We start from the raw sequence: 26,441 nt of genomic DNA, 5'->3' as shown, positions 1-26,441 counted from the left end.
GGGCGGGCGGGGGGGGCGGCGGGCTCGGGCGGCCGCGGCGGGGCTCAGCTGACTGCGCGGGGGGGAGGGCCCGCGGGGGGGCGGGGCCTGCGTCACTGCGCCCCGCCCCCGCCCCGCCCCGCGCCGCAGCGCAGCGCCCGCCCGCCCGCCGCGGAGCGGCCCCTGGCACCCAGCATCCCCCCCCCCGCACCCAGCATCCTCCCACGCACCCAGCGTCCCCCCTCCCCACAACCAGCATCCCCTCCCCGGCGCCCAGCATCCACACCCCGGCACGCAGCATCCCCCCCTCCCGCACCCAGCATCCCCCCTACGCACCCAGCATCCCCCCCCCGGCACGCAGCATCCCCCCTCCCGCACCCAGCAACCCCCCCCGTACCCAGCGTCCCCCCTCCCCACACCCAGCATCCCCCCCCGGCACCCAGCATCTCCCCCTCCCGCACCCAGCAACCCCCCCTCCCGCACCCAGCAACCTCCCCCGCACCCAGCATCCCCTTCCCCCGCACCCAGCATCCCCCCTCCCCGCACCCAGCATCCCCCCCACCCTGCGCCCCCAGGGCTCAGCCTTGCACCTCCGGGTTTATTTTGCCAGCACCGAAGCCAAGCGCTGCCTCCCACCCCTCTCCCCCCGCCATGGGGCTGTAGGAAACCTGCCCCCCCAGGGCTGCAGCATCTGCTTGGGGGAGAGGCCCTGCCCAGGACAGCGGAGAGGGCAGTGGGGAGGGGTCCTATGGTGTCTCAGGCTTATTTTCCAGCAAAATATCTCCCCCCGCCACGCAGGGGATGCAGACACCCCGTGGTCACCCACGCATGATGGGCACAGCCGGGGCTGCAAATCTCGGGGCGAAGGCTGCGCGCTCGCCCAGCCCCTGGCACGGCAGCTCCTCGCACCTGGGTGCTGCCGCGGGAGGGTGGCTTTTCCTCCAGGCTGGGGTGCGAGGTGTGTGCCAGGGCTGCCAGCCACTGCGGTTGGCCCCCAGGCTGGCTCTCGGGGCCATGCCGAGGGAATTTGAGTGTTTCTGTGCTCCCCCTTCTAAGCCTGGGCAGGGTGTGATGGGGTGAAGAGGGAAAAATGGGAAAGGAGGTGGGAAACGGCGCAGTGCTAGCACAGAGCCTGAGCTAACGGCAGAGTGCTCCAGAGACGGGCTGTGCCCGCAGGTAGAGAGAGAGAGAGAGAGAGATGTATGGCCATATAAATGTTCACCCCCTTGCTTAGAGGTGAGGCAGGACAGGGGGTGCCTGGGGACACAGGACAGCAAAGGAGAGTGTGGAGGGACGGCAGGGTGACAAGGGCCCATGCTCCGGCCCGGCCGTGTAGGTCCCCAGCAGCCCCAGGTCAGGCAGTCATGCGTCTCGATCCTTTGCTTTAAAATCTGTCCTCTTCAAAGCTTCCTTAAAAATAAGCTGGAGTTGAGTTTGTTAGAGCCGCCGGACTCTCTGCCAACCACAGGATATAAATACCAGCAGGCTATTTAAGAGCGAGGTATTTATATTGCTTTTCCATCTCCCTGTCAATCTTCCCGGTCAGGTCGAGCATCCCTCGTCTGTAGGCAAAAATACAGCACGTGTACGGAGCCGCAGGTGAGCCGGGACCCGTCTGCTGGGGGTCCCCACGGTGTCCCCCCCTCTCTGCCCTCAGGGACACTCAGCTCCCCAGCAGCCAGGTGGATCTCTTGCATCCATCACATCTGGCAGAAAAAATAAAGAAAAGAGAGGGTGACACTTGCTTCATTCAAAAAATCAGCAACCAAACCTTGACCGTCCCGATCCGCAGGCTGCGTGGGCAAAGGCTGGGGATGCCAGGCTGGGGATGGAGGCCTCGGAGGTGAGTGCCAGGAGGGCAGGGACAGAAACATCGTGTGGAGGGTGGGGTGGAGAAAGGGCTGCTTGCGGGAAAGATGCTTTGGCACTGCCTTCCTCACAGCAGGGGCTCGGCCCCATCAAATACGGGAATCCCATGTCCTGACGTCCAGGAGCCTGCTGGCTTTGGGGCTGGATGGGGGCTGGAGACTGGTTCCCACTCGAAGGCATTTGCTGGGATGCAAGATGCCTTGGGATGGTGGGTCCTCCAAGCAGGGACCATGGGCTGTTGGCCGCAGGCCTTAGACCCTTAGAGACCACCAGGAGCCTTTCCCTCCTATACAAGGGGCTCCGGGTGAGGAGCCGGAGCCACGCAGCCCGGACCCCCCAGCACAGCCAAGCCACAGCAAGTGCGGTCCCGATGCATGCGAGACACCCCGCACAGGTAAGGGAGGGGGAGCAGCATTTCCTCGCCCCCCTTTCCACCGCAAGGCTGAGAAGGAACATCAGGGTGGATGGGGAGCGGTGGTGGCTGCTCCCCTCGCTCCCTCCTGTGCTGTTTTGGTCCAAGTGATGTGAATCGAGGTGGCTGGGTCTGGCGAATGGGACCTCTGCAGCGAGCAGTGACTATTGGCATGGGATTTAATCCTGCCTAAATAATGGAGGGAGCTGGGAGGCAAGACAAGAGACTGGTCTCAGGGTCAAGAAATCAGAGGGAGATGGCTGAAGCTGGTTTTCCTGAAAGACAAACTTGAGGACATCTGTGGCACCGAGGGAGAGTTGATGTGGGAGACACTTTCCCAAGCAGCCCTGGGGCCACATCCTGATCCCTCCTTGCTGGTTCTTTCCTAAGGCGTCTGGGCTGGGAGGCCTCGCTCTGGGCTTTTTCAAAGCCAAAAGTTCAGTTGAAAACTGTTGAGATGCTGGAAATGTGTTTAACTGGGAGAAATGGAGATGTCCCGCAACTCCCTGAGTTCTGGGGCTGGGGCTTGGGGGGAAACACCAGCAGCTCCTGCTGACCTCCTGCCCACCTTCCCTGGGGACCGGGCACTCTCCGGGTGCATTTGGGAGCTCAGGGGCACCCACAGAGCCGTCGTGGGAGAGTGTGAGCATATCCCTGGACCCTCTCCGATGCCCCTGGGGCTGCTGGCTCGCAGGCAGGGTGAATCTCTGCAAAACTGTGTGAGCCCTGGGGCTGTCCTCTCCTCCAGAGCCCCGGGGAGGGGGAAACCCCCCCAGGCTTCATCCCGCTGGGGGATGCATCCATCGTCAGGGGGTGTGAAACAGGGAGGCCGCTTCCACCCCACCCTCAGTGCAGGCAGAGGCAAACTGGTGACGATAAAGCCAAATGACTCACCCTGGGGCCGGGAACGTGTCCCAAGGGAAGGTGGCTGCCGGGACAGGGAGGGCACAGTGTCACCCATTGCTTTCGTCCCCTTGAGCTGCCTGGGGTGAAGCTGCTCGGGGTTAATAATCTCCAAGTGTCCGGTGTTTTCGGTGGAGGCAGTGAGGGGTGATGGCTGAGCAGAGGTGCTTGCTCTGGGTGCAAGCAGGGCCCAGGCTTTGTGCTTTGAGTTTTCCCAATATTTCCAGCTGTTCATCATTGCTCAAACGTATGGTTTTTTTCCTTTCCCCGGTGCAAATGCGGAGCGGTGGCTGCGGTGACCCAGCACCAGGCCTTGCATGAGGTGATGCCCCATCCCTGCCCAGGGTTTGGAAGTGGGGCAGAACCCACAGGTCAGAAAACCGCTCTTCACAGTATCCCACAGCAAGGGGCAGAGCCAGGGCCGCATCCTGGCCTGATCCACGCCAGGGATAGCCGCCAGCGATAGCCACTGGAGACAAAGGGGCTGAGACTATTGTTCACGTGTTTATTGGTGTCCAGTGCCCATCAGCATGGGCTCCTCGGGAAAGCCGGGCAGCTAGCAGAACCCCCAGCCCCTCCTGGGTCCCCACAGCAGTCTGCAAGCAGCTGGAGGGCCTGGGGAGGCACTGCCCGTGCCCCATGCCATGCCCCGTGCCCACGCACCCTGTGCCCATGCCATGCCCCGTGCCCATGCCCCATTCCCATCCCCACGCCCGTATCCCATGCCTGTGTCCTGTGCCCACGCCTTGTACCCACAAACATGCCCCATGCCGGTGCACGTTCCCATGTCCCATGCCGTGCTGGTGCCCATGCCCATACCCTGTGCTCATCCCGGTGCCCATGCTGGTGCCAGTACCCCATGCCCATGCTGGTGCCCGTGCCCATGCCGGTGCCAGTGCCCGTTCCCACACCCTCTGCCCATGTTGGTGCCGCTGCCCAAGGCAGATAGGCTGTCTGCCATGCCCATGCCATGCCCGTGCCCATGCCCATGCCCATGCCCGTTCCCACGCCCCGTGCCGCTGCCAGTCCCCGTGCCGGTGCCGGTGCCGGGGCAGCCGGGCTGTCGCACCCTCCTCAGGCTGCACCGGGCCGGCCCCGGCTCCCTGCCAAGGCCTGGCTGGCGGCGACCAGTTATCCCAGTCCCGACCAGCAGAGGGGAATGGTGATCCACATGAGCCACCCTCCTCCACCCGTGCCCTCTGCAATCCCGGGGGGCTGCGCTCCCCCGGCCCTGCTGGTCCCCCTCCCTGCAGCGGGGCGCTCGCAGGTGGGGTGGGTGCTCACCCACGGGGGTGTGTGGGTGGGGGTGACCCTCCCGGGCACACCCCGACCCTTGTGCTGCCTGCCACAGCCCCGTGGGACTGGCTTGTGGTTTTTTTGCAGGGTCCCGAGTTGCTGCCCAGCCAAGGCCAGGCTTGGAGCCGGTCCTCTCCATCCCTCTGGGCAGAGGCTCCATGCTCAGGCTGGAGCTGGGGCTGGAGGTTATTGATCCTGCCCCGGCTCCAGCCTTGATTCAGCAAAAGTCGGGGTCGAGGCAGGCCTGATTCAGCACTGCTTAATCACCTTGTTATCTCGGAGCGCTGCTCCGGCACAGCAAATCCTGCTGGAGTCAGTGGGACTGAAGGTGCAACAACCCACGGGGCCCGTCCCCGGAGCCACGGGCACGGCACTGTGGCTCCGCAGGGCCGGGCAGAGTTGCCGTCAGCTTTATCAGCAGAAGGAAGTTTTACTGCTGCAATTATACAGCTGTTAATTGCACCAAGACCAGTTCCTGTGAAGGCGAGCAGCCCCCAGCGCACGAGCAGGAGGACATGTTCACACCCTTGTTTGCCGGGTGCTTTTTCCTCCTGCCCGACCTTGGCTTGCTCAGATCCCATGCCGCAGCAGAGTCCCTTAACAAGGACATGTCTGATTCACCTCCGAGGCCTTAGAGGTGACCCTGGGTGGGTTTGCATGTGGCCGTCCCCCCATGGATGGGGACCTGAGCCCAGCTGCGCTGGCTGCCAGGGCCACCAGAGAAATGCATGCAGCTCTATTTGCAAGGGACACCCTGAAACCCCGGGGCTGCAGCTCCTGCCTGCAAGCACCCCCAGGCTCTTCCCCCAAAGCGATCGGGTTTCCCGGTGATCCGGCTGAGGTGGAAACAGATCCTTGTCCCAGGGTCAATGAGGGTGAAAGGAAAACTCCGCTGATTGCTCCTTATGTCAGAGAAAGGGAAATAAATATTTACTGGGCTGAAAGCTTTATCCTGCAACGTACTCCTGCGTTTAGTGGTTGCGGGAATTCAGCAGGTCCTGGAGGCGGTAAGTGATGGGGAACAGCCTGTTCTGGGTGCTCTGCAGGTGCATCAACCACTTTTGCTGCCAAGAGGTCAGATTTTACACCGTGGTAATGACTGCATGGAAAATCCAAGGGGAGCAAGGCACGGGTGATCCTCCCCGCGGGTACCGAATCCAGGGGGACCAGCTGAAGGGGCAGGAGGGGCAGGGAGCTGAGCACACAGATCCTGGCAGGCTTGGTTTGACTGCTGTGAGCATAAAAATATCCCAAATAACCAACTTCACTTTTTAAAATGCTCCCTCATGGACACGGACTGGGGCATCAGGATCGCCCAAGAGACATGCTGGGTCCCCGGGAGGGTGAAGGAGAGGTTTGGAGTACTTTGCTCATCATGGTGGACTTCTGCACCAGCCTCAGGCTTCACACACACTTTGAGGGCTTTGCTGATTTGGGGACTATCTCAGATCGCTGCTGCCATCACCACGGTCCCAGGCAGCTGCCTGAAACCGTGAGAGCATTTATTCTCCTAGGCTGTATTCAGAGGGAAATCCTTCATTTCGAAGCTAGGGTAGTTCAGCCAGCTCCAGGCAGATAAGCATTACTTCCATCTGTTTAGTGAGATGTAATTAGCTGGGATGATTAGACTTTATCACAGTGTAATTTTTTAAAAACTCCATATCCGCACTGTCTGTAACGGGAGGGACGTCTGTGCTGGGTCTGCTTGCAGCCCCAGCATGTGGGGCAGACACGGGGCCGGGCTTGATAAAACCATTTGAGCATCAACTGCGGTGCAGGAGCTGCTGCGTTTGGTTTCCCTCTGCTCAGGGCTGCCGAGGGCTCCTGAACCCAGCGGGGCTCAGCTCCAGCCTCAGCAGCGGTGTCACCCGGAGTAGATGCCTTCGCAGAGGGATGCGGGGAAGGAGAGCGGGGCGATGCCTGAGCTGGCAGGCAGGCGCTGCTGCCTGCGCTGCTGCCTGTCTCTGTGCCAGAGAAGTGAGCCTCCCTTGCACACAGGCAGGGCAAAGGGGGCTGTAGTTAAAGATATCCTCGGGAAGGATGGGGCCAGGAGGGGAGGCAGGAGAGCAGTGGGGGGCTGTGTCTGCACCCCTTGCCCAGCCACGGCGGGACGGGCTCAGTGCTTGAGCAGGGCCAGGCTGGGCTTTGCCCTGTGCGGCTCCCAGAAACTGGCAGCAGGAGAGGAAGGACAAACCGTTCCCATCCTCATCCCTGTCCCCATCCTCCTCGGGCACCCAGCAGTGCAGCAGGGATGGAAGAAACCTTGACCAGGACCGCGTCGGGGACAATCTCCTCTGCACATGGCCACGTGGGAATACATTGAGAAGTGCTCAACGTGATGTCACTGCTGAGCTCTGAGCTTCCAAACGCCTCCTATCATGACAAAACCCTTCATGACTCCTTTACTTTCCCCCCTCCCAAGCTTTAGCAGCTGAGCCTGTCTCTGCCACCAGCCAGCGTGTGGCAAAAGCTCGGCGCTGCGTCACCGCACGGTGCTGACTAACGGTGCCGGGATGTCGTGCTCATCTTCAGGTGGTTTTTCAAGCCCCAGAAGTGGCCTCTGTGTCTGCGTTACGGCCTCCAGTCTCTGTTGACACGCTATTTCTGCATGCCACAAATATAACCTTCCTGTTTGCAAATGAACAATATCAATGCTCTCTATTTTTTACCTTTTAATTAGGGTTTTTTTTTTAATTTAAGAAATACGTCAGTGGGCAAGAGAGACAGGTAATGACTCAGTATGTAGTGCTCCAGTGCTTACGTGGATTGATTTTTCAAAAATAAGGTTTTTATACCACTTACTTGGTCTATATAGCAAGACTGTGTGTGCACTGCCTAAATCATATTCCATACATTGCTTCTTTTAAAGGAATGAAACTTGGTTTCTAATAATGAAGTTATTACCGTGGGTAGATATTCACATTTTTTTTCCATTTGAGGGAGGTGGATGCATTTTCCCCACCTTTTAAATACCATCACCCAACTACGGCAGACGTTCAAATGAATTCAGAGCCAGACTCCTCGGGGATCAGCGCTGGGGAAAGCGTTTAAAAGCCTCTAGTGGAACAATTTTCTATTGGAAATGAGATTTCGCTGTAGCTAAATTTCCCACGAGAATCCCTTGATTTCAACGGCGTTTTGGCCAGGCAAACTGCAAACAAGCCCGCTGCTAAGGGTAAAGCCTTCTTATGGGGCATTGCAAAGAGAAAAAGGTGAATATTTCAGCTTTGAAACGATTTTCCCTTTGAAATGACTTGCAGGGTAAGAAACACGTCAAGATGGAAAGGGCCGATGTGTGGTGCGCATCCTCGCGGGATGAGCCCAGCCCAGGGCATACCCCAGCCCCAGCAGCCCCCGGCCGCAGCCCAGACCCAGCCACCCTCGCTCCCGCGGGTGCTGGGGCAGATGCAGGGTGGCATCTGGATGCCAGTCGATGTCCTGATGTTCTTTGGCCTCGTGTTGAGTGTTTGGCTTTAGCAGAGCCTGGCCTGGCGTGGGAGCACCCGCATCCCTCCCCACTCAGGAGGATGCTTGGCCCCAGGGTGGCAGCATCCCGGCACGGCGGGGGGAAGGAGCTCCCGGTCATCCCCGCCGGCTGTGCCAGGCGAGTGGTGGGCACCATTTCAGGGCAGGGCTGGTGGCAGCAGGCAGGGAGAGGTGTGAGCAGCCTCCCGTCCCCCTCCCCAGCCTGGCAGCCTGTGGCTGGCCGAGAAGAGCTATTTCAGGCAGGATAAACAGGATGCCTCGCTCCAAGGCTGGCCACCTCCACTCCTCCCTCCCGCCACCGGGTAAACAGTCCAGCCCAGGAAAAAACTCACGGCACACCACCAGAGCCGTTTCCACGCCGGCTGGCCTGGACCTAGCCAAGCAACCTGGCCACGGTTGAGCTGAGCTTTGCCCAGCCCAGCCCAGGTTCCCAGTGGTCTGGAAGCATCCGGGGACCGGAGCGATCCCAAGGATCCCAAGGCATGGATCCACCTCGGCAGCGACTCCCCAGAGCCGCCCTGCAGCTGGGAACGGCTTGAACTTTCTGGCCACGCCGCCACGTCCTCCCCCTTCCTCCTCCTCTTCCTCCCTTGGTCACACCCCAGCTGCTCGCTGTGCCCAGAGTTCTGGGAACGATGCAGGCAAGGCCTTTCCTCCGGCCGGATCCTGCCCAGGCAGCGCGCAGAGGATCCTGCAAAGGCTGTTTCCGCCTGTTGCTCTCAGGAGAGGAGCTGCAGCAACAGCAGAGGAAGGAGGAGCTTTTCCACTGCTTCCTTCAGCTCCCCAGCCCCGGCTGCTTCCCTCCGTGGTCGAGCAGCCCCGGCCTGGGAGCTCACCCGTCACCCAGCAGCTCCCCATGGATCCGGCCAGGCAATTTTCAGCCCCGGCAGAGTGTGTGCGAGGGGATTTTGCTGTTTTCGTGGAGTGTTACCGGTTCTAGTATCCCACTCTGAGCGTGCCCTCCAGCTCCCCGGTGATGCTGGTTGTTCTGGGAGATGCCAGCCCCCTCCCAGCTTCCCCCACCTTGGGAGAGTGGGGCCAAACAGCTCTTGGTCCAAAATCTATGGCTGGAGAATGTTTTAAGGCAACTTGAGTTTTTCCATCCCATTCTCCTGCACGATGAGAGCTGCCCGGAGGCTGGGGAAGGAGAGGGGTCCCTTGCCTGCCTCCCACTCTGCCCCGCTGCCCGGCTGGCTCCCATGGCCGCCCTCCACCTTGGCATTGAGAGGAGCTCAAGGCTGAGGCTGACGAAGACCTGGGTGTGAGCGCACAGGTAGAAAGGGAGGAGCGGGTGTTGCAATCGCCCCGTGAAGCAATGTCAGGAGCGGAGGAGGCCGGTGCCAAGACACAGCCGGTTTCCCTGGCGCCAGCAGCCGCGGGAGCTGGCGTGGGTCCCTGCAGTGTGTGCGGCGGGGGGCACGGCCATGCCGTGCAGGGATTAACGCCGGGCTGAGGCGCTTCCCAGCACCCAGCGCACCCCGGGGGGGGGGCAGCCCGTTGGGGCGGCACAACCGCTCTCCTTGAGCCTCTCCCCCATCCCCCAGCGAGCAAATTAGAGCGGCTAATTACAAAGAGGAGGGACACGCAGGCACACACACACACGCACACGCAGAGGCCGGGGACGGCGGGCGCTGCGCGGCCCCGGGGCGCTGGCGCGGCTGCGGCGGGGCGGCGCGGGGGGAGTGGCCGGCGGAGGCCGGCGGAGCTGGGGCTGCCATGGGGCGCCGCGCTGCCTGACCGCCCCGAGCGCTGCCTTCCTCCTCCTCCTCCTCCTCCTCCTCCTTCTTCTTCTCCTCCTCCTCCTCCCTCCTCCTGCCGCCGCCGCCCGCCCCGGCCCGGCTCCGCTCGCCATGGGAGATGTGGTCTCCACGCACCTGGACGAGGGTCGCCGCCAGCACATCGCGGGTGAGCTCCCGGCGCGCTTCCCCCGCTCCCCCTTATGCCAGCCGGGCTCTCCCCATCCCTCTCTTCAATCCGAGTTGGGGCGGGGGACACCCACCCACCCACCGTGTTCCAGGGAACCCCCCCCCTCCCCGCCTGCGCTTCCCCTCTCTCCCGGACTTTAAACTTCTTGTTTTTTTTTTTCTTTCCACCACGTTGCAGTTTCCCTGTGTTTTTGCCTGTCCCCTTGGCTGGGCACAGCCCGGGGCGGGGTGGGGGGCACCCGAGGTGCCTGTCTGCCTCCCAAATGAAAGGCTGGGTTGTGCCGGGGGTGTTTGTGTTGGCTCCGGGGACCGGGGCGCTTGTTCATGCGCTGAGCTTCCCCGGGCTGTGGGGAGGGAAGCGGGGGAGCTGGGCTCCGGGGAGATGCTGGCAAGCCGGGTCCTGTGCAGGGAAACCACTGTCAGCATGGGGTTTGCTGGGGCTGGTCTGGCAGATGAACTTTCTCCCCCTTCGCTGTGCTGGGGGATCCCTAGAGAAGCTGCCCCAAGGGCTCTGAGGTGGGGGGAAGGACTGGCTGCACCCCTGCGGTACCCCTGGGATGCCCCAGGCCTGCACAGGCAGGACACAGCAGTCCCCCGTCCCCCCCCACTGCTGTGGGATGGGGAAGGGTGACAATGTGGTTATTGAGAGCCCAGCCGTCCCGGGGTGACTGCCCGGCAGCGCCTCTGCCCCCGGCGCAGGATGTCTGGTCAGTGCTGCCTGGGAATCGCTGGACGTGGGATTACGGCTTCTGTACAGGCACGGTTTTGTGCGAAGCGATGGCCGGGAGGGCGGTGGCGGGGGGGCAGGGCTGCTAATTGGTGCCTGCGGTGACTTACTTGACCCCCGTAAGTGGGGTCACTCCTCAGTCGGGGTGCTGTGCCCCCCCGCCGAGCTGCCTTGCGTCACTTGTGATGCGGGCACTTCGCTCCCCGGGCTCCCGAGCAGGCAGGACTTGACCTCCGAGCCCTTTCATGCTCCGGCTTTGGTTTCAGCTCCCCAGGCTGAAAAACCCTCCTCTCTGCTGGGTTAAGCAACCCTCCCGTGAAGCCGCACCTAGTCGTGTGGCACGGAGGAGTGTGGCTTCGTGCTGGACCTTGTGTGTGCCTTGCAGAGAGCTCAAGGGCTCGGGGAGCACTGGGGTTTTGGAAGTGGCTCTGCTGTAGCTTTCCTCCATCTCTGCCATAAAGCCACGGGAGAGGCTCTGAAGTCCTTTTTCCCCAAGGGCTTTGGGGAAAAAGCTGCTGTGGGTCTGGCACTGATGGAGCAGCGTGGTACAGCTGCCGCGGTAGGACTCGATGTCTCGCAGTGTATAGTGGAGCCCATCCGCCTTGCCAGGCCCCGCCGTCCTGGGCCGGCTGGCAGGAATGCTTACGTGGTATGCGGCTCAGCAGGATGCCAGCAGGTTTTCGAGCTTTGAAGGAGAGCTTGTAAAGCGCTGTGGGGTTTTCGTGTTGCATAGTTAAAGCTCGACGCGGCTGATGCATGAGGCTGCACGGGCTCGGGTCTGCGCACGGCTGCCCACCTCAGCATGTTCGGGTCCAAAGCACATCCCAAATCTCCCTTTAACTTACTGGCTCTCCGTACAGAGTTAGCTCCCTGTCCAAGCCCTGTGATCTTAATCCTAAAGAACAACAAGGAAAAGCCCAGCTGGGTTTCCTATGCAGGAATGTGTCTCTGCTGGGCCAGAAATTAGGTGTTTGCAAGGCCAGGCTGGATGGTTGCACCCTGGCAGGGACTGAGCTGTTACACCGGGGGGTTTCAGCCCATGGTCAGGGGGGTCGGGGGCTGTAGATGAGTTTTCATGGGGAAAACAGGATTCCTGTGAAATACGATTATGGAGATTGGGCTGGTACATGTCCTGTGCCATGCTGCAGCTCTGAAGGGTTGGGCTGAGTAGGGGGGACTCACACATGTGCTGGGACACCTCCCTGGGAGAGACTGGAGCCCACTGGGTTCGCTAAGCACCTCTCCGCTTTCCGCCCAGGCTCCTTGCTGGGTGAAAAGCCCCCAGAACTGGGAGGGGCCGTAACCCAGCAGGCAAGGCACGACTTGCTGTCAGGCATGCAAAGCAACGCGGCGGGGAAAACTCTGGGTTTTCCTGCCTAGTTCGGCCTGTTCTCCGCTGCCGCTGCTCCTGCCGGCACCCGAGGAGGGGTCCATCCCCTCTCCAAGCAACTTTTCCCAGTGTCCTCCCAACTTTCAGGAGTTCAGAGGAGCTGCCCAGGCTGATGTGACCCCTAATTGCAACAGGGACGGGAGCTCTCTGGGCTTGGCAATGCTTCCTGTGGCTGTAGCCCCCTTACACCAGTAGAACTGCACCGGCTGGGCACGCAGCAAGCCCTGGGTCTGTGGGGAGATGGTGAGAGCCTGGGCCAGATCCTTCCCCCCTGCTGGGAGCAGAGCTCTGAGCACTGCAGATGGGTTAAAGGCAGGAGGGAGATGGCAAAAGCCTTCCCATGCCATGCATGGCATGGTCCCTCTGCATCGGGACCTCTGCCATCAAAGCCGTGCTGTGAAGGTCCCATGCCGTGTCCCAGCCCACGTGGCGGTGGCTGCGGTGAGGCTGATGCCAACATCTCCCGGAGGTCACGAGCCACACGCATGTGACTTGTGTGTTGGTGGCTCAGGACCAGGGTCTTTTCTCCCACTGGTGGTGCTGGTGGGGCTGGACGCTCTCCTGCTGCCTGAGCAGGCGTGCAGGCAGCATCCCTGCCAGCACCGGGGATGCCCCGCTGCGCGGGGGCTGACAGGGCAGCCCGGGGGGTGTGATCTACACCGGGGTGGTTTGCAAACAGTGCTGCCTGCAGCTCCTGCATCCCTTTCTCTAGGGTCTCTACGACCAGTAAGTGCTTCCTTCTGCCGCCCTGCTTCGGACATCATCCTGGCCTGAGTCACCCAGCTTGTTTGTCAACACCCTCCAGCTGCCCTCCTCCTCCTCTTCCTCCCAAATCTGGGTTGGGAGTTGCTCCTGACCTGCTCCGCAGGCTGGAGCAGGGACTGGCTCCCCCTCCTTGCGCAAGGATGCCCAGCATGGCCACCATCGCCTAGGGGACACAAGGGTGGCAGGCATGGGGTGTCCTGCCAGGGCTCCCAGAAAAGCCGAGATGGGTGCCGTGGGTTTTTGCATGGTGTCCCCTCCTGCCCAGGGCAATAGGTGCCCTCAGCAAGGGGCTGGATGAAGCTCTTCCCTCGTGCTGGAATAACTCCTTCCCTAGTGCGTCCCAGCCCCATGGACCCCTTCTCCAGGGGGGTGAGGTGGAGCATGGCTGGTAGGAGCTGGGTGGCTCTGCCCCTCAGGGCTGGTGGTCCCGGGCACCCAGCGGGTGGGAGAGCCCAGGGATGCAGTGGGAGCTGCGGGTGCCTCCGCGGCTGGAAGGATGGGGAGGTGGGCGGCAGCGTAGGGAGGGTCCCTGGAAGTTCACACCTTGTTCTGGCATCTCCCAGGAGTCGCCAGCCCGTTAATTGCTGAATAAACCTGCTGTTAATTTGGGGTGGAACTTCCTACAGACACCAGCCCACGCAACGGTGGCAGAGGTGACACCAAGCCTCACCCCCGGTGCCAGACCCGCAGCCTTTCCTCTCCAATGAGCCTTGTCGGGCATCGGTGGCTGCGTATCCCCGATGCTGCCGAGGAGCATCCTTCTCCTGCCGGCAGGCTGGGTGCTGACGGGACGGGCTGCGGGGTCGGGTCCAGAGGTGCCTGGCAAATGCCAAAAGGCGCCTGGCTGCGGTGTGCCGCAGAGGGGGAGGTTGCCGGCAGCGGGAAGAGGTTTGCCGTGGCTTCCTTAAGCGCGACACTCATTTCCTAGCCTTGGCCGCAGATCAGCTCCAGTCGGTGCGGGAGGCGGTGGCTGCTGGTGATGGGCGCTGGGGTTGGTCTTGAGGCTGAAACCCTCACCCTGCCCCGGGGCAAGAGCGATGCAGGGAGGCTCTGAGGGATCAGTGCTGCAGCGTGCTGGAGATGTGAAGTGGTTTCTCGTAACGAAGTGTGTGTCTTCTTTCATCGTGAAATAAATAACTCCCCTGGCATGTCAGGGCTCCCTGCCAGCGGGGAAAGGCTGGTTCTGGCAAGCCGAGGCTTACCCACAGCCGTCGTGTTGGGGCACGGGGCTCGCTCGGAGCCGGCGTGTTGGGGCAGGGGACATCACCGGCTGCGGGGGCCTCTTGTGCCGGTGGCCTTCCCACACGGGCAGGAGGTGGGAGCCCTCCCGGCCCTGCCTGTGCTCAGCCCCGGGGCAGAGCCTGCCTTCCCTCCTGGGGGGGCTTTCCCTGCCTCCCCCAGCAAGGGCTTTTCCAAAGGCCTTGCCTTGTGCAAGCTGGGGCACGCATGGAGGGCATCCCTGCTCTGCCTGGGAGCAGAAGGGCTGGGGACAGGGGGAGCAGAGCTGGCATTGCAGCTGAGAGCTCTCCTTGGGTCAGCCCAGGGAGAGAAAAGCACCCTGCAGACCAGGACCCCCCCCCACTGCAGTATCAGGCACCCCTAAACCCATTGCAGGGACCCAGCAAGGGAAGCACAGCCAAGAGCTGGGATTTCCCAAGCCTCTGCCTCCCTCCTGCCTCCAAATTGCTGCAGAGGCTGGCTCTGAGCCCAGGGAGTCTCGGCGCCTCTTGGCACACCCCCATCAGCTCTATCCCACCCTCCCAGGGACCGATGGGCTCCTGTCCCTCTGCCCGAGCCCCATGGCAGGTTGCAACAAGCTGCTGGCTTCCACTCATGGCTCTGCTGTGGCCATGGCACTGCCGGTCCAGCCCCACGCTTGGAACAGCAAAGGTGCCACGTGGGCATGGGGACAGTCACCGAAACAGCCCCTGAAAGAGCCCAGGGTTAGGCCTGCAGACAGCCCTGGTCCATGGGGATGCAATGGGTGGTGGGTCCCATGGACAGACCCTGCAGCCGGCCTTGTGGGCAGGAGCCTGGTCCCAGCCCGTGGGGAAGGAGCGGCGTCAGACCCACCCAGCCCATTTCCATCCCTCTTACAGCATCCTGCGACCAGACTTTATTTCCCAACCCAGCTGGCAGCTGCCCTGCCCTTGCTCCCAACGAGCCGGGAGATGGGGTGAAGCTGGAAAGCTGTCAGCTCGCAGGATGGGGCTCTCGCCTCCCACACCGCAAGGACGCTGGGCTCCACGTCTTGGAGCTTTTCGGCAGGCAGAAGGGCTGGAGGGATCCAGGGGTGCTTATCCATGGGAGCTTGCTGGGGTGAGGATTGAAGGCAGGCGAGCACCAGCTCTCCAGCACGAGGCTGAGCACCCGCTTTGCCCCTGCAGGACCCAGGTCTGGTTCCACCACCCAGTTTGCATCACCTCACCCTTGGGCTGCAGCCCCCGGAGCCCGGCCAGTGCCCGGCCGTGAGATCCCCACGCAGCGGCTGTGCCCCCTCCCCAGCCCCTGCCTGGCCCCTCAGCCTTGCCCCGTGCCTGGATGTGCCCGCTCCAGCTCTGTGGAGAGCCCGGGGCCAGGGGGGCCGGGAGGGGAGGAAGGGGCAGAGCAGAGCCGCTCGTTGCAAGCAGATTTCCTCCCAGCCTCCTGGACCGGAGGGGGAGGAAGGAGTAGAACTCCACCTTTTCCCCCTTTTCAAAGGGAAAGGGCAGTGGTGTTCGGTGTGGGTCCCGGATCTGGCTGGTAGAGCATGGTGCCCTTCTCTGTGCCCTCCTGCCCTTCCCCGGCAGGGATCTGCCCCTGCCTGCAGCTGGGCTCCCAGCCCTGCTCTGCGGGGCTCGAACCCCTCTGCTATTGGAGTCCCCAGGATGGGACGTCCCCATGCAGCAGGGATGGATGGGACGCTCTGCCCTGGAGCTGGCAGGGGACCTGGGGCAGGATCTCCCTCCCCTCCTGCTACGTTGGTGGCTCCTCGGGCATGGGATGCTTGTCCTGGCTCCCTGCCTCTGCCAGCTTGGCTCAGCGCTAGGCGTGGTGCCCCTTGGGGGGTTTCCCTGCGTGAAGGGATGTGCCCCAAAGTTGGGTGACCTCAGTGCCGCTGCGTGGGGTAGGAGAGCGGGGCTGCCCGCTCCCAGGCACCCAAAGCAGTGGTGGCTCAGCCATGGGAAGCATCCTGAGCCCCTTCCTCTGCTCCCAATGCATACAGGGCATCACCTGAGACCAGGACAGAGCCTTGCCTTGGGAACGTCTTCACATTGGGAACATCCCTGCCTTGGGAACGTCTCTGCTTTGGGAACATCCCTGCCTTCCCTCTGCCTAGGAGCCGCTTTGCTCTGCCGGCTGCTGCCCACCCTCCTGCAGCAAGGAAGATACTGGTGATGCTCTGTGCCACTGGGCGCTGGCTGCCAGCCCCACGGGGCAGGTGCCCACCAGCCCGGGGTGTCCATGGTTCACCAGGGGCCATGGTGCTTCTGGAGCCTCCTCGGCCATGGGAGACACTGAGCCCATGGCCACCCTTGGCCGGGGCATCACCCTCTGTGGGGAGGACGGAGCAGGCGTGGGGGGCATGGTGCGGGACGGGCACTGCGGGGCAGGTGGAGACCCTCTGTCCTGCCCCGGCCTCGCGGAGGAGCCGGGCACAGGAACCCCCCCAGCACAGGGCCTGCGGCAGAGCCCAGAACAGGCTCAGTGCTGTTTTGTTCAAATACCTCTTGGCTTTTTTTTTTTTTTTTTGGATGTACATAAAAGTCTTTGTTTGGTCTCCTCCCATGGTGCTGGATTGGGTTTCCCACTGGCACTGGCCAACTTGGCGGAGGGAGAGCGTGCCAGGTTCAGCTCCCTCCCTGGGGCTGGGCACGGGGAGGGGGGCATGAGGGGACTGGCTGCTCGTCCCCTGCTGAGCACAGAAGCGTTTGCTGGGACATCCCAGAGCAAGGACCACCCACCCCCTGCTGTCCCCGACACCAGGAGCATGAGAGACCTGGAGATGCCCAAGTTTGATCTGGCCCCTTTGCCTTGGGGACCCCCTGGTCCCACAGCTCCCAGGTGCCGCGGGGCCCCACGTGGGTGCCCGAAGGACGCTGCTGCTGGTGCACCACCCCACAGCGGCACTGCCTGTGACCCGGCATTGACTCAGCTGCGGTGAGGGTTGCACCACGCTGGAGCAGATGCAATGCTGCCGGGCCGGTGCTGGTGGATGAGCAGGACCTTATCTGGGGAGGGGTGATGCTGGGTCCCACCCTGCTGCAGGGCAGCACCCGCTGTGGAGTGAGCACCAAAGGGTTGGTAGCTCTTCTCCAGCTGGTGGGACCCTGGGGGACAAGGGACATGGGGGGTGATGTGACTGCAGCCAGGATGAGGGCAGTGGGTCTTGGTCCAGCACAGGGTCTGGGGGATAGTATCCAGCTTGAGCCAAGCTGCTCCACAGGGATGCTTTATCTCCACACAGCCACCTCCCTGCCCGTGGGACGTATCCTGACTGTCCTGTGAGTGCAATCCCCTCTTCTGGTGGGCTTGAACCTGGTCCCTGTGCCCACCGGGCAGGTGGCACTTTGGGCCGGGGTGGGTTTAGCCCAGCTGGGGTGCCTGTGTGGGCACCTGCGCCCCATGGCTTTGGAGCATCACCCTGAAGGCAAGGCTGCTCAAAGGGGAAGGGATGGGGCAGGAGGGTCTTGCCTGGGTCAGGCAGGGCTGGGTGGGTAGGAGGGGATCTCCTCCTGCCCCCATCCCTCAGATGCTGTTTGGGCAGGGAGGTTCAGGGCAGACATGCTGGGCTCAGTCCAGCCCTGACCAGCTTCTCCGGAGATGTTCAAAGGCCCCGAACGCTGTTTGTTATTCACATGCACATTCCTCGCACGCAGCCCCACAGCAGCCTTGTTCCCGGGGAGCAGCAGGAGACCGGCATCCACTCCATAGAAAAACACCCGCCGGCACGTAGCCGGACGCTAATCCCTCGTCCGCTGGGCTGGATGCGGCCCCGAGCCGTGGGAGTGGGGCTGATGCAGCGGGCTGAGTCCGGCTTCATGGTTGGGATTGGGGAGCAGGAGCAGTGGGTGAAGGGTGTCCGAAGCATGGTCGAGAGCGCCGTCGGGGTTTTTCGGCTGTTCCTAGGCTGAGGAGCCGCTGCTGAATGCACTGCTTCGTTTTCGGCCCCGTGGATTTCGTGGTCTGCTTTAGATCCTCCTGCGGCCGCGCCGGGCACGGCTCCGCTTCGGCAGGTTTGTTTGCTCTGGGCTGGGAGGGGAGCGGCGTTGTGCAACCACCGCGGCTGGGCGCGGCGCTGGGAAACTGGGTGGGTGCTGCCATGGTGGGCACAGACCCCCCCTGGGAGCATCTCTGGGCACATCCCCGGGGACACGGGGTGCTGCCAGCAGTCGAGATGGGGGATGCCACAGGGTGCTGGGTGCGGGTGAAGGGTGCACCTTGCAGGCGGCAAAGCGGAGAGCCACGTCCCTGATGGGTGCCCCAGCCCCAAGCTGGCACTGCGGGTGCTTCTGACTCATCCGGGGGCAGAGCTGTGCACGGCAAAGGCAGGGCGAGAGAGGACAAACTGGTTCAGGCCAGGGCCCATCTGGTTTCTCCTCCAAGGCTCCGCTGCCTCATCCCTTCCTGCTGCTCAGCCCCCATCCTGCCCACCCTTCCCCACAACGGCGTGAGTCAGAGGGCAGCCGGCCACTCGGCTCATCCCCGGCACTGCTGGCTGCGGAGCTGCACGGGGCTGCTGGCGAGGGAGTGGCAGGATGTGTCCCCTTTCGATCTGGACCATGCCTCTGAGCTGATTTGGAGCTGAAAATATTCCTGATGGATTTTGGAGTAGTGCTGGAGCCAGGCAGCAATCCCTGTCCCGCTGGGTCACCCCGGTGCTGAGCTGTGCCCTGGGTGCAGGCATCAGAGGAGTGCACAAAGAGCCGGGGCAGGCACGCAGAGCAGCCTCTGCTCCCAGTTTGTTCCGGATAAGCTCAGTCTAAATCCCGATAGCAGCCTGGAGCAGAAACACCCTGGGCTGGTTTTGGGTGGGTTTGTGTGAACGGTGCATTTGTGCGCAGGGAGGTAAGAGGGGAAACTGTCCCCGGTCTTTGCTCTCCCCCCCAGTTTGTTTTTCCCTGTTTCAGTCTCTCCTGGTCTGTATGAGAGGGGAAAATACGAAGCGCTACCGGGTCAGCCCCTGGGTTTTGCTGTTATCAGGGACAAACCCTCCTTCAGCCCCTTTTCTGCCACCATGTCCCCCTGGGTGGCGAGCCAGTGCCCGACCCCCCCAGTCCCAGCATCGCCCTGGGAGCTGGCACTGCAAACCCCCTCCTGGGGGGGATGCTCAGGGGATGCTCAGCCGGGCTGAGTCAGGCCCGTATGAAGGAGTTTGTGTTTCTAGGTGGAAATGAACTCAGATTCAAATTCCTGAAGCCCTAAACTGCTGGCTGGGGCTTAACCCTTTGGGTGCACCCATCGGTGCTGCGGGATGCTCGCCTGGCTCCCTGCAGGGAGGTGCAGCGGCTCTCTGTTCTTCTTGGTGCCCCGTCAACAGGGGCACCTCTTGCACCATCCCTTCTGCTGGTTGTTGCTGCGTTGCTGATGCTCAGCCTGCCCAGAGCCATCGCGTGCTGTCACGCTGCCTTTCCTAAAATCTCGTAGGGACGAGCCTGCGCTGAGCCGGGCCCAGCACTGTGCTGGGGTGAGGCGGCGGGCAGGGCGGGTGGCACAGCACCTCTGCCTGTGTCCGTGGGCCATTCCCAGCTCAGCAGCTGCAGGTGGTGCTCAGGGCTCGTAGGGTGCTGCTGGTTTGAGGTCTGGCTCAGCACCCATCCCTGGTGTGCTGGGCAATGCATCCATGGCATGCTGTGCATCCCTTCCACGGCATGCTGTGCACCCCATCCCCAGTGTGCCATGCACCCCATCCATGTGTGCACCCTGTCCTCGCCATGCTGTGCACCCTGTTCCTGCCGTGCTATGCACCCCATCTCCGACATGCTGTGCACCCTCGGTGGGCGATGCCCAGACACGCTGTCTGCATAATGCCAGGACCTGGGGCACGTGAGGGCGGCCGAGGGGCAGCGAGCAAACCCCCCAGGCACGTTTAGACCGGGCAGCGGTGCAGGATTGCTGGAGCAGCCCCGCTGCGAGGGATGACCTGGGCACCCTTCGCCCAGCCGGTGGCATCAACCTCCCTGCGGTGGCATTGTCCTTGGTTTCCCTTGCTGGAAGAGCCACCCTCATTGTCCTCCCGGGCCACCGGGAAGAACTGGAGCAGCCCAAGAACGGGATGCACGGGGCAGGGCGGAGGCAGGGGGTCAGCGTGGGAAAGTTGGTGCTTGGGTGACTTTCCAGACAGCCTGTGCACCGCGGTGCTGCCCGTCCTCCCCGGCTCTGCTCCCGCCAGCCGGGTTGCAGGCAGGATGCCGGTGGCTCCGCTACCCTCCTCACACGCCGGGCGTGGGAACCACCAGCCGGGCGGTGGCTCCCCAGCATGCTGGGGACAGCCGGGGATGCTGTGGGGCTGTCCCGGGGAGCAGTGCCCCACCGCCTTGCACCGGCACCCCTGCCTGCGCCCAGGAGCCGGTGGCCGGGCGAGGAGGGGCCCTTTTGGTTTTGCTGCCTTTGTCTGGGTGGAAATCGGCTTCCGTCCATTCTTGCCTCTCCGAGGTGTGAGCCGGCCGGGCTAGCCGGTGGATGTCCCTGTCAGTGCTACCGGTTCTGGGGCCCCTGGGAGCCTGCGCTCCCCCCAGCAACCCGCCCCCGCTCACTAATCATTTACTGGCTAAATTAGTGATTAACTCCTTCCCCGGCAGCCTTGGCAAGCCTGGCCAGGCCAGCACACGCTGCTCACGGGTCCCCTGCCAGCGGGATGTCCTACGGGCCATCGCCACCACGGCACGGGCCATCACCACCTTGGCACAGAGGGACCTTCACCGGGGTAGGGACACCCAGCAAAAGGACGTGATGGCATGGCCCCCGGGCGTCTGCTCCTCCGTTGCTCTGCAAACACATCCCAATGCCATCACCCCCTTGCTGAGCCGGCAGCGAGGGGACACGGGACGCCTGTGTGGAGGCAGGGGGAGCTGGGGCTTTCCTGCAGCCCCGCTGAGTCAGGCTGTCCCGCGGGGGCCGGGGAAATGAGCCAGGCGAGGTTTCGTCACGAGTGCGGGGGCCATGGCTCAGCCAGCCCAGGGGCTCTGCTTCAATGAGCTTTTTTGTCCTTTTTTTTTTTTTCCTCCTTTTTTTTTTTTCTGGACCAAGGGGAAAATTCCCCTGCCTCCGGTGAGGCATCCCTGCGGCATCCCACAAGGGCTTGGGCACCCTGCTCCCAGCTGCTGCTCCTGCTCCCACTCATCTCAGCTACATAAACCCAGGGGGGCTTTTGGGGAAGGTTGGGATTTCAAAGGCACCCTCACCCCCCAAATATATTTAAGTAGCAGCAGAGGGATGACACAGTCTCTGGAGGGTGTGTCTGGCGCGGGGGACGTGGGGCTTCAGGCTTGCAAAACGGGATGTGGGCTGAAGGGAGCTTGCGGATGACTGTTCCCGCTCGGATTTGTCAGATGGTGGCTTCCAGCCTCCCTGGGGGGTGCGTGTGTGTGTGTGTGTGTGTGTGTGCATGAGTGTGCATGGGTGTGGGTGTGCATGTGCGCATGCATGTTTGTGCATGGGTGTGTGCATGTGTGTGTGCATGCGCATGGGTGTGTGCACATGTGCATGCATGTTTGTGCATGTGTGTATGCATGGGTGTGTGCATGGGTGTGTGCACGTGTGCATGCATGTTTGTGCATGGGTGTGTGCAAGGGTGTGCATGGGCACGTGTGTGGGCGTGTGTGTGCACGTGGGTGTGCATGGGAGTGTGCATGGGTATGTGTGCATGTTTTTGTGCACGCACGTGTGTGTGGGTAAGCATGGGTGTGCGTGGATACATGTGCTGCTTCAGGCAGCAGCTCAGCCGCAGAGCGCCCTGTGCCCGCTGTCCCATGGGGTCTGTTTGGGAAAGCCCCGTCCCCCGGAGGCAGCTGGGGTGCTCCCCCCGGCCATGCACGCTTGTGGCGATGCCGGCCCGCTCAGCGCTCGGGGACCTGCTCCCTGTCCCTCGGGGGGACCATGAGTGTGGTGGCCTTGCCCCAGGGGCCAGCCAGGCCAGCCCGGGGGGAGCTGGGGAGCAGGAGGCAGCTCTGCGTCCCCAAAGGCACGGCTGCCAGGACCTTGGCCTGGCTACTGCCAGGGCACAGAGGGGTGAAGGCTGTTTTGGGTGCAGAGGAGCAGTGCACCCTCCCCTACCTTTTCCCCTTAAGCTTTAACCCTTTGCTGCCCACCCAAGATCCTGCCACATCGGGAAAGGGGAAAGGACATCAACCTCAGCTTATCGGGTATCTTTGAAGGGGCATGATGGGGGGGGATGCTCCTCTGAAGAGCAGCTTTGCCAAGCATCCACAGTGGAGCCTGCCCAGTGGCGTGTAGCTCAGCCCAGTGCTGGGGGAAGCCAAGCTGGTCCCCAGCCCCAGGGAGCCTCCTGGGCTGAGCCACGTCCCTGTCCCTGCAGGGCTCTGTCCTGCGTGGGACCTGGTGTGATGCTGCGGCAGCCCTGATCCTGCAGATACCTCCGTAGGTCATGGATGCATCCTCTCCTCCTCCATCCTCGGGGAGCAAGAAGGGCACTGCTGTTGGGTGGGGGCCAAGCAAACTGTGCAGCAAAACCTGTGCAGGATCTGACCTCCCCGCTGCCAGATCTGCTGACTCTGCCGGCCACGGCCTGCGCTATTTAAAGCATCACTCTCATTTTCACATGATTTCGAGGGTAATGAGGAAAACGAGCTCTGGCCACGCACTCGTGCTGGCAGGGCTCTCTGCAAGCCAGGGGCTGCCAGGACGGTGTTTCTGGAGCCCCGGTCTCCCCACCGTGGTGAAACTAACTGCAGGCAGCAAATACACGCAGCTGGAGGGAGGGATACGGTCAAGCTGTCCATGCTGTTCTCCGGGTGATAAGGTCTCTGGGCTAGACCTGGAGCTCATGGCTCATTTTTTCCCCTTGGCTTTGCTCTAAGAGGTGCTGGAGCTGGGGCTGGCCCTGGCATATGGGAAGTCAGGATAAGAGCTGGCTTCTGCCTTGGTCTGTGCACGTGTGGGGCTGCTGCTGGTGCTGGAGATGCTTCCAAGGGCAGGACACAGCCAGTCCCGGCTGCCGGACCAGCTTGGGCAGCTTGCCGAAGCTTTTGGAGTCCTTGTGAGGGTGAGATCCACCTCCTGCCCTGGTTCAAAGGGACCAAAACTGGACCAGGGCTGCTCTGGCCGGGCCGTGACCTCCCAATACACGAGGGCTGCACATGCCTTTGGGGGTGCAACCTGCATTGCCGGCAGCACCGGCTGCTCCGGGGCTGTTGCCTTCCTGGCCAGCCTGTGCCATTGTGCTGGCACTGCTTTGGGCTTGCTGACGGCTGCGGTGGCACGACCGGTCGGGAGGGTGGGCAGGAGCAGGAGCTGCCTCTCCCGGCTGGTTTCGCCCAGACGAGCCTCGGGCTCCACGGTCCTCAGGCGTCATCCGGGACAAGGGCAAACCTGTGCTGCCTGTTTCATCCCCCTGCCAGGGTGTCCTCGTGGGAGCTGCTTACCCTGACGTGCCCGCAGTGGTGGTGCTGGCTGGGTGGGTGATGGGGAGGGGGTGTGGGTCTCTGGGGACCGGGCAGGGAGGGCTGGAGCGTGGCTGGGGGGTGCGGAGCTGATGTGGCATAGCTGGACCCTGCTCCTTGCTCCCAGCATCCTGCCCAGCCCCGTGTCCAGCCTGGCCTCGCGGGTTTGCCCGGCAGCTGGGATACCCAGAGCCCTTTCTCTGCCCTCCCCGTGCAAAGCCGGCTGCTGCAGAGCCCCTTTATCTCCTCCGGCAGCCGCCACGTGTGGCTTAGTCATGGGGACAGCTGGGGAGGGAAGGGGAACCCAGAGGCTGAGGAATAGATGAAGTCTGTGATCAGAGGTGCCGGCGCTGGGGCTCCTGCTGAGCCAGGCATTGGTGGGCACCCTTCTGCGATCACAAAGCTGGTGGCTTCCCCCTGCCCTTGCCAGAAACCAGAGGGACGTGCCGGAGCCTGTGCCAGCCCAGTAACCCTGGCTGCTTGGGGACTGGTGCCTCCGTACGGTGCTGTTTGCAGTGTGCGGGGCTCGGCGTGACGGGGACCGGGATGGTGGCACCCGGAGCAGCGGGAGGGTGTTGATGCCGGGAGCTCGGTGGTCCCAAACCAAACAGCAGGCTTGGGAAAGCAGCGTCTGTAGGCGGCTGGGGACACCCGGCACCACCCTGCGAGATCCCTGCCTGTGCACCCAGCTTGCCGAAGCACTTCTTTGCTGTGGGTGTCTGAGCCCGCACCCAGGATGGGGCAGTGGCTGGGTGGGAGCCAGCCGAGCCCCATCCCTCCCTCGCCCCGCCGTGACCGGGGGGAGCTCAGGCAAGGGGCCGGGAGGAGGCAGGGGACACAGCTCCCTGGACTGCCACCTGTCCCCAGAGCCCTCCAGCTCTCGGCTGGATGCACCGCCAAAGCTGCTCGTAGAGGGATGGCTGCTCGTGGGTGGCCTTGGTCTTGCAGCCGGGGGGGGATGGATGCTCTCCATAGCCCCCAGCGCTGCCGGGACGTTTTGTTCAGCCTGGTGAAGGAGCCAGTGGGTGGCTTAGCCGGTTCCCATGTGGGCCACGTGAGCCCCACACAGGGTGCTGCGGGCGTCGGGGGGTACAGGGTACCCACTGGCATCATCAGCGTGGGCTTCCCATCCTCTGCTCTCAAGCAAAGCCCAGCTGTACGACCGCTAGCGGTCCGGGTCTTGCCGAATCCGATGTCACCTTGTGTCACCTCCTCGCCACGCCGCTGGCCACCTCCTCCCGACTGCCCCATGGGTCCCTGCCTGCCTCCTCTCGCCTCCCCGAGGCCGAGCGTGGTGGCTGGCGGGGCGGCCAGGGGCACGGGGCAGGGAGCATCGGTGGCCCCCCAGCATCTCCTCTGCACCCCGGAGAGGCTTGCTGAGCTGGGGGAGATTTAGTCACCTTGGATATTTGACTGCAAATCTTTTGTTTCAGTGTCTGCAAGTAATCGACTTTTGCTTTTCCGTTTACTTAAAACCTCCTAATTGGCCCCATCGTTAATCAGGGAAGAATGAGTGACTAAGCCGTCTCGCCTGCCCGGGGACTGGGGGCTCTTTTTTTCCCATGAACTGAAAGGAAATGAAACCTCAAAATGTCCTTTTAAATCTCAGCTGTCAGCATCGCTGCCCAGAGCCCCGGCCAAAATCATACAGTTGTGTAGATGGGAGTTGCAACAGAGGTGTGGCGTGGATGCAAGCGCGGCGTGACTGCGAACTCTTTCTTTTCCAGGAGAAAGTGCCAAAATCGGGGGTGAGGAATTTCTCTGCTGGGACAAGCAGGCGTCTCGTTCTTTGCCGCGAAAAAAGGTTGCTTAAATTTAAAGGGATTTCCAGCCCTGGCATGGCAAGATGCTGGCCCGCGGTGTTTGCTCCCGTCGCGGTGCTGGCAGTGCCGGCATCTCCTCGGGGATGGGTTTATCTGCCCCCAGCCACCGTCCTCGGGCGGCATTTTCCTCTGGAGCTGCTCATCCCACGGGGATTTGCAGCACCCTGGAGCAAGCTGCTCCTTCGCACCGACTTGGCTGCGAGTGCGGCTCTGGGGAGGCTGCTGCTGGAGATTTTGGCTCCCGCTGAGCTGTGCCGGGGCTGGTGCAAGGGTCTGTTTTGTCTGGGTTCATGCCCCCAGCATCGTGCTGGCTCCTGCACTGGGGATGCATAGCCAGCGTCATTCCTCCCCGCGCCCATCGCCAGCGCTCTGGCAGAGGCTGAGCCGTCGGGAATAGTTGGAGGCGACTCAAATTCTTTCCTTTTCACAGGCTCTGGGGCAAAGTTGAGAGTGAAATTCAAAGTAGAGGCCCCGTGTGCCAAAGGCAGCTCTGGGGAAGTTGTCTCCCCAGACCTGTGATGCTTTGTGATGGGGTTTTTGGTGTAGGAGCCCCACGTGGGGTTGAGTTGGGGTAGGGAGGGGAGAGGGCAGGGTGCTGCGTGGGACAGGGTGCCGTGCGGAGCAGGGTGCATGTGGGTCAGGGTGCTGCGTGGGGCAGGGTGCTGCCTTGGGACTGCCCGCAGGATGGAGGGGATCTCCTTCGGTGTGGGGTGCAGGAGGGCATCTGGCAGCTCAAGCTCTCCCAGCACCTCAGGCTCACCCCAGTCTGGAGGCAGGCGTCCTGGTGGGGGGTCCCTGCCTCGCACGGGGGGGGTGACATGGGGAGCGTGGTGGGGGCCGGGCTGTCCTTTGCCCTTCGAATCTCCCTGCTGCATGCGTGGCCCCGAGCATCGCTGGCTGCAGAGCCTGGAGCCACCCAGCCCCTCTGTAGGATTGCCTTTACGGGGGCACAGCGGGGTCGGGTGGGTGTGAGTGATTCTGGGGGCTGGGGAAAGGGGGGGTCGCCCCCCAATCTCAGCCGGCCGAGGAGGTCGGAGCGGGGCCGGGGAGCCGCACAAGGCACGGGAAGCCATCAGCATCGCCAGAATCAGCTTAATGTCAGGAATTTCCTGCTGGGGAGAGGAATCCATGGCATTAACGTGAAAGGCCAAAAAAAGAGATCATCCTGACCCCAAATTAGTCCCTGGGCTGGATGGGGGGGACAGAGGGCAGTGGGTTTGGCCATGGCCCCACACCGAAGCCTGCTCCGGCAGGCAGGAGGGCGA

At 62.6% G+C, this 26,441-nt stretch overlaps 1 protein-coding gene across 1 annotated transcript in view; it reads left to right on the top strand.

Annotated features, from left to right (window-relative positions):
• The first annotated feature begins 9,790 nt into the window (after positions 1-9,790).
• The window catches only part of NIBAN2 (niban apoptosis regulator 2), a 31,324-nt gene continuing 14,673 nt past the window's right edge, over positions 9,791-26,441 (top strand). Inside the window, exon 1 of the mRNA XM_050908012.1 lies at positions 9,791-9,850. Within this exon, the coding sequence (XP_050763969.1) occupies positions 9,796-9,850 (55 nt within the window). The 5' untranslated portion in view covers positions 9,791-9,795. The remainder of the gene's footprint in view (positions 9,851-26,441) is intronic.

This window comes from Gymnogyps californianus, chromosome 18, assembly GCF_018139145.2.
Source record: "Gymnogyps californianus isolate 813 chromosome 18, ASM1813914v2, whole genome shotgun sequence".
Lineage (NCBI taxonomy): Eukaryota > Metazoa > Chordata > Aves > Accipitriformes > Cathartidae > Gymnogyps > Gymnogyps californianus.
The sequence above is the reverse complement of the archived record's forward strand: the minus strand, read 5'-3'. Positions and strand labels throughout refer to the sequence as shown.